Genomic DNA, 7,432 nt, shown 5'->3' with positions numbered 1-7,432 from the left:
ACGGCCTACCCCGGCCAAACCGTAACCTGGACGACGCTGGGCCAATGTGACAAATAAAATGTTAAATGGTATGGTAACAACAGTACAATAGATGTATAGTTTTAGTTGCAAAATAATATTTGAACGGAGTGAAAAGGAATGGAAACCATGTATTTGATACCATTCCACTAGTTCTGCACCAGCCATTAGCATGGACCCATCCTCCCCAATTAAGTTGCCACCAACCTCCTCTGCCAATAACAGACCAAGAACAGATTTAAGACAAAGCTTTATTTACATATGGCAAGCAGTGGAAAGGACTATCTCTGCTGGTTTAGGAATCATATCAACACATCTCATGATAAATCACAAAGTTATTTGTAGTAGAACATCATGATCCTGACAAATTGGCAAGGATGGCACATACAAACTCTTTATAAAAAAATCTTGCCCAAAATTATTTGAGGCATTTATAAAAGTTTGATTTGAAAATGTTAAAGCTCAGATGGTTCAAATGGCTTTGGTTCGGTTACCTATTGGATATAGGACTTAGACTGCCTTTGGTTCGGTTACCTATTGGATATAGGACTTAGACTGCCTTTGGTTCGGTTACCTATTGGATATAGGACTTAGACTGCCTTTGGTTCGGTTACCTATTGGATATAGGACTTAGACTGCCTTTGGTTCGGTTACCTATTGGATATAGGACATAGACTGCCTTTGGTCATTCTGATATGGTCAACTGACTTGGGATCAAAGCACATAAATCCCAATGGCTTGGTTCTGGCAAATGTTATATAGGTGAGGAGTGTGGTGGGGAGGTGTAACGGGGGAAAAGGTGCCAGGTGAGGATTAGAGGGGTGAGGGAAAATATTGAGAACTTGTGGGGGTGGGGGGGGGTTAGTCAGGGATAAGTGGATAGGGTCTGGAAGAGATGGACTAGGAGGTGTGAGGGAGAGGAAGGAGGTAAAAACAGAGGGATGAAGAGGTTGTGATGGGAAGGAGGTGATGAGATAAGGGAGAAGGGGTGAGGGTCAACTGTTGAGGTCAGAGCTAACACATCTCTCAGTACCCTGCCTCCACAGAACACCATACAGACAGCTGTCCACACACACACCTGTCCCAATACATGTATGCTGTGTATGTGGACTATGAGAGACGACATTCACTTTCTACACACACGCCAGCAGCTGCACTATGGTCACAGTCCCGGACCAGCCGGCACCGAGGGGTATGCTGGGAATTAACTACATGTCCAGCTGCTCCCTCCACACACATATTCATTTGATTGACCTTACAGTCAACATCAAGTCTCTATGCATAACAACAATATGAAAAACATTTACTTGTTTTCAATTGTCAAGTGTTTTTTGTGTGTTTTTTTACAAATGGAAGGCACTTCGGAATTCAAAATAGTTCACTTATAGGCAACACCCTCCCATCCCTGTCCTTCAGGCCACGAGGTTGCTCAATGGGGGTGCCTAATACCCCTCCAAATTGATGGATGACAGTGTTTGGGGATCCATCCCCCTCTAAACATTGTCTGAGTGGTCCTGGGTCTTTCAACCCACTACAGTCGGTTTCTACTTTCACCCAGAGCAACTTACAGTCTGTATCGCAGTAAACATCCCGTATGGGGAATTGATCAACCGTGGCATCTTCGGCCAGACGTTCTGAGCCGCTGGGTCAGTGTGTGTCTAGGAGGCAGGGCAGCAGCCGGAGGCCGTGTGTTTGTGTAGCAGGGACATGCGGCTGAAGGTGCGAGAGCAGGAACCACACTGGTACTTCTTCACCTCAGAGTGGGTCTGCATGTGGGCCCGCAGGTTGGAGCGATCCGCAAATGCACGGTTACAGTGTTGGCAGGAGAACGGGCGCTCACCTGAAAGGGAGAGAGACAGATGTTAGGAGACTTGTCTTGATAAAGATTGTGTAACCAAAACATCAACGATGTGCAATCCCCTTTGCTGACTCAAGCCTTTGATTGACTTCTTTCCTCGCATAAACACAGAGATAAGATAGTGTCACAAGGAGCAATAACATGTGTTTACACCTCAGGGGACATTAATGAATATCAATGCCTGGCTAATCCCTAAGCTTCAACCAGTTTGAACTGGAAATGTCAACCTACCAGACCCCCACAGAAAAAGGGGTTTATTAGTCACATGCACAGGGTCGCAGATGTAATTGCAGGGTACAGTGACATTCTTAAGCTCCAACAGTGCAGGTCCAAGAGAAGTGAGTGAAACAATAAAAATAGTGAAATAAATAAGTGTTATTACTATGTAATTACAATGTGTACAACTATCCAACAGTGTAGTAAAGACCCCTATAACAATCCCAGTGCCATAAGAATGTAGAGGGTAAGACTCACCAGTGTGCGTGCGGATGTGTCCTCTGAGCAGCCAGGGTCTGGAGAAGGCCTTTCCACAGGTGGTGCAGACACAGGGCAGGGTATGTGAGCGGATGTGCATCTTCAGAGCCCCCAGGCTGGTGTACTCCTTTGGGCAGTTTTTGCAGTGGAAGGCTGGTCGAGGCAAGGCCTCGCTGGGTATGGAGCTGATCTCGCTGCCCCTGGGGCAGTGGGTGAGCTGGTGCCTGGAGAGGCCTGAGGGGCTGCTATAGGTCTTGCTGCAGTGGAGGCAGTGGTAGATGTGGTGGGGGGGTACAGGGCTGGGGGGGTCTGATGTGCGCCCTGCCTCCTCCTCATCCTCCCCACTGCTACTGGAGGGGGAGCTGCTGAGGTCCAGAGGACCCGTGAGGGAGACAGGGGACACAGGGGAGAGAGGTGCTGGGAGGGCGTCCATGTTGAAGAGCAGGGCGGTGGGGAAGTAGGTCAACACGGAGCTGTTGCCCCTCATCGGGAGCTCAGCAAGAGGATAGCACTCTGGGATGACTGCTGGGAGAGGTGGGAGAGATGTTTTAAATGTTTAGAGAGAGCTGGAGATGGTGAGAAAGAGTCAGTTAAATCTAATTACACAGGTAACTTGTTTTCCTTCTCAGTGTCTTGTTACAGTCAAACTCAAGTGTTCCATGCAGTCCTGTTCCAACCATATGACTCGATTAGCAAACATCCCAATTCACCATAGGCACCATAGGCCACAAAGAGATGGGACACAACTCTTTCACACACACACTTAAATGCACCAATAGAAAATGTGAACCCTTTCCTGTTAAGCGTCTTGTGCACCTTGTTACACACTAGGTGCCAAGGTTGACACAACCGTATTCACACTCTAGCCATTACTGTCCGTCTGCCTCTCTGGCTCCTCACCAAATAGGCCAATTAAGCTACATCTCATCTCATTGACCAGACTTAATATTGTAAATGGAAATAAGGGAAACTCAAATAAATATAATATGTTAAGTTTGGTATGGTTACTTATAAGACAGAAGGTTACTTAAGGCAAAAACGAAAGTAGGTTGGTCGGTTGTGGTGGACGCAACTACTTAGTATTTTGCAACTACTTAGCATGTTAGCTAACCTTTCCCCTAACCCTTTAACCTAACCTTAAACCTAGCTATTATTAGCCACCTAGCTAACGTTAGCCAACGCTAATGTTGGTAACAAAAAAATGGAATTCATTACATTATCATACATTTAGCAAATTCGTAACATACATACGAAATGGATGATGACGTCCACGTAACATACATTAAGTATCCCGGATTTACTTTTACTATGTTACATCTACTCCTGAGTCCAGGTTGCAGCAGCGCTATTTCCGCAGCTTATTGACACCGGATCGCCAAAACACTGGAGGGGACGTGATCCCGACTGTTAAACGGGTTCATGAGGATGAATCAACGGAAAACGGTCTATTTTTTTAGTTGAGCGCTCACCAAGGTGAATTCATGATATCGAACCGTTATGAGGTGCACTTCGGGTGCACTTGCTGTTAGGATACACCACTTAAAATCTAGGCTAACCTCGTTTAAAATATACATGTGTTCTCATAGTCATTTTAACAAAAATAGCTCACAACTTTGTGCAGAATTAGACGTTTTGATTTAAACAATTTACCATTCTGGCTTTCCAACTCGCTGTAATTCGGCCTCTTGTTGGTGAAATACTTCTTCACAAGGAATGACCGAGGCATTTTTGCACGCCTGGAATATTTCTGTTTTTGCAGATGAAGAATGACTTCTGCTCTTTCTTTGTAGGGTGGTGCCCGTCTCCCAAATCTCTCAGGGAAGAAATCACAGCGTTCCAAGACACTTCACTATGCACCACTCAATGTTGCACACAGAAGCTGTCCACTCCAAAAGTCCAAAGATACTTTCTTGTTTCCAAAGAGGCGCGGTTGTTGATAAAATGATGATTCAATCGATCACCAGATAAAAGATAAGTTGGAGCTGGGAGTCTGTCCCCTGATATAGCATCTGAGGGGGGACAGGGGGTGGGCAAGGATATCCCCGCCTCAAGACACACCCGCCCCAAAATACGCGCCACTAGGATCCTTGCTGACCGCAGGTGCCCGATCGATGATGGACGCACTTGGCTTGCAGACCAGAATCTATTCACATTACAATCCAAAATTGCTAAATGATTGCAGACGAAGCGCATTCCGAAGAAGATTGTGCAAATACTTAAATGTCCTGTTGTCACCTGTCTGCACGGGTGCGCACGGCCACTGACGATGACTAATTCGGCTTGCTACAACAAACGAAAAAAAAATATTTAGCAGAAATTACGTTTAAAACAGTATTATAGAATGCATACACTATTTCCTATTTATTTCCTTATTTTTTTAAATCGCTAATTACCCTCCACATATTGTATTTATTTAAAAATAATAGACAGGCCTAATTGAATCAGAATGTTATCTTCAAAACACCGTTCATAAACCCACAACAGTTTGTTGAACGCTCTCAGGTGACATTCCATGTAGCCTGCCTAATAGAAATGGGCCTAGAATAAACGCTGTTAGTCAGATGATTGCTCCGAAGTGAAACTGGAGCGTCCTCTGTTGGAACAAAACAACACAGCCACCGAAACTATAATGTGTGACACGGAACACCTTATCATGAACTATTAGTTCAACAACAAATTCAGATGTAGGCCAACTTTTTATATAGTCAATTCTGCACAACTGCGTGTTTTTACGGAGCCATTGAGGGGGTATGGGGCTGTGTGTTATAGCCTATGCCACGTCAACTGTGCTTTGGTTAAAAATGGACTCCAACCTCCCTGAATTATCCACGTACAATGGCAGCATTTACGCACACACAGGCAAGGAGACATTTGTATTAACGCACTGCAGACAAGCGCACCGTTCTCCTCTTTCCACACAAAGAAGCGTGCTCTTCATTCATGCTCTCCACTGCAGGAGCTCTGCGGGAAACCACCCGACTGCATGAAAAGAGGCGCTGTTCTCTCGCATGTGTTCGCAGTGGGACCGGGAGGGAAATTAACCGAGCCGACAGGAACAATATGACGCCGTAAAACCTCGCTAAAGTGCCCAAGGTGCCATGAAATTCACTGACCGGGTCAACCCCCAGAAGAGGTTACACACAGAGACACTGTTTGACACTTCTGTGTGCCATATATTTCATTGGTTTGTGTCAGGGTGTTGCCTAAGTCAGACTTTGTAAAACAAAAACCGTTCAAGGCAACAGTTAAACATATAAATAAAATGAGGCCTGTAATTCAATGTAGTTTAGGCCTTGTTAGTTAGTAGGTTAGACATCCACAGCTACCTAGGCCGGATAGAACCAGATAACTGGTGGTGTTGAGGTGCCAGTCGCCCTGTCCATTAGGCGTGAATGTAACGGTTCTAAGTGGCCCTGTTTAACATAACGAAAGGGGGGCCAAATGGCATATGCCATCTTGCGCCGAGTGAATGGGTGAGGGGTGTACACCTGTCTATAGACGGCATTGTTCTGGAACCCAGGAATGTCACCGCAACAGCATGCCTGATGGTTCACACGTCGTTAGCGCGCTTGTTCACACCGACTCCGTGCAGACTGGGGGTCATGGGGGCAAGGCCGCTTTAAAAGCTAATAGCGTAGACACAAGAAAGTAGTAGAACTATACATCATTCAAATACGACCATTGTAGGTACATATGTGAAGGTACTATTATCCAAAGTGTGCCACACAGAAGCTGTGCTTTTGTGTCAATCAAGTGTGCTTTAGGTCACTTTGGGTTTTTTGCCGTTTGTTTTTCAGGTGGAGCTTTTGGGTGCTTTGTAGGCCTATAGTGTGTGTGTGTTTGTGTTTTTGTGTGTGTGCATAGCCTATATGGTGGTGGGGGAGGTGTCTTGCTTTCTACTATCTTGCTTTTAGGAGTTTATCCTTTAGGTCTTTATCCTTATGGTAGCCTATATTGTTTACTTTAATCTGACATCATTAGCAGGTAACTTATTTGCTAAATCAAATTGTATTGTATTTGTCACATGCTCAGAGTATTGTGTCGTGTTGTCCTGGTGACATTGACCTGGTGACATAGAGCGAGAGGGAGCAGGTTAAATGTGAAATGCTCTCAGTTAAGAACAGATGTCTTCCACTTGTGGCCTGCGGGGGTTATCAGCCTCTCTTCATCCTCTCTTCAGCCTCTCTTCATCCACTCTTTAGTCTCTCTTCAGCCTCTCTTCATCCTCTCTTCATCCACTCTTTAGTCTCTCTTCAGCCTCTCTTCATCCTCTCTTCAGCCTTTCTTCAGACTCTCTTTATCCACTCTTTAGTCTCTCTTCAGCCTCTCTTCATCCTCTCTTCAGCCTTTCTTCAGACTCTCTTTATCCACTCTTTAGTCTCTCTTCAGGCTCTCTTCATCCTCTCTTCAGCTTCTCTTCAGTCTCTCTTCAGCTTCTCTTCAGTCTCTCTTCAGCTTCTCTTCAGTCTCTCTTCAGCCTCTCTTCATCCTCTCTTCAGCCTTTCTTCAGCCTCTCTTCATCCACTCTTTAGTCTCTCTTCAGCCTCTCTTCAGCCTTTCTTTATCCACTCTTTAGTCTCTCTTCAGCCTCTCTTCATCCTCTCTTCAGCTTCTCTTCAGTCTCTCTTCAGCTTCTCTTCAGTCTCTCTTCAGCCTCTCTTCATCCTCTCTTCAGCCTTTCTTCAGCCTCTCTTCATCCACTCTTTAGTCTCTCTTCAGCCTCTCTTCAGCCTTTCTTTATCCACTCTTTAGTCTCTCTTCAGCCTCTCTTCATCCTCTCTTCAGCCTTTCTTCAGACTCTCTTTATCCACTCTTTAGTCTCTCTTCAGCCTCTCTTTATCCTCTCTTCAGCCTTTCTTCAGACTCTCTTTATCCACTCTTTAGTCTCTCTTCAGGCTCTCTTCATCCTCTCTTCAGCTTCTCTTCAGTCTCTCTTCAGCTTCTCTTCAGTCTCTCTTCAGCTTCTCTTCAGTCTCTCTTCATCCTCTCTTCAGCCTCTCTTCAGCTTCTCTTCTCTATCAACGCCACATTCAACAATTTTACTTAGTTACAGTTCATATAAAGAAATCATTCAATATAAAT

At 45.2% G+C, this 7,432-nt stretch overlaps 1 protein-coding gene across 5 annotated transcripts; it reads right to left on the bottom strand.

Moving 5' to 3' along the window:
• Positions 1-257: 257 nt before the first annotated feature.
• Positions 258-4,636, bottom strand: snai1b (snail family zinc finger 1b). Of its 5 annotated transcripts, none has more exons than XR_006079649.1 (4): positions 4,001-4,573; positions 2,351-2,875; positions 553-1,858; positions 258-512 (listed from the first exon to the last, which is right to left on the bottom strand). XR_006079649.1 is itself a non-coding variant. In XM_024383610.2 (3 exons), the coding sequence occupies exons 1-3, from the start codon at positions 4,074-4,076 to the stop codon at positions 1,677-1,679; spliced, it is 780 nt and encodes a 259-aa protein (XP_024239378.1). In that variant the 5' UTR covers positions 4,077-4,636; the 3' UTR covers positions 258-1,676. The 5 variants fall into 5 exon arrangements, 3 of the variants coding, with proteins under 3 accessions (XP_024239378.1, XP_024239376.1, XP_042160021.1); XR_006079650.1 differs by having other exon boundaries at positions 593-1,858; XM_024383610.2 differs by having other exon boundaries at positions 258-1,858; positions 2,351-2,872; positions 4,001-4,636.
• Positions 4,637-7,432: the final 2,796 nt, after the last annotated feature.

Source organism: Oncorhynchus tshawytscha, linkage group LG22 (assembly GCF_018296145.1).
Source record: "Oncorhynchus tshawytscha isolate Ot180627B linkage group LG22, Otsh_v2.0, whole genome shotgun sequence".
Taxonomy (NCBI): domain Eukaryota; kingdom Metazoa; phylum Chordata; class Actinopteri; order Salmoniformes; family Salmonidae; genus Oncorhynchus; species Oncorhynchus tshawytscha.
Note: the sequence above shows the minus strand (reverse complement) of the source record. Positions and strands in the feature narration are given on the sequence as shown.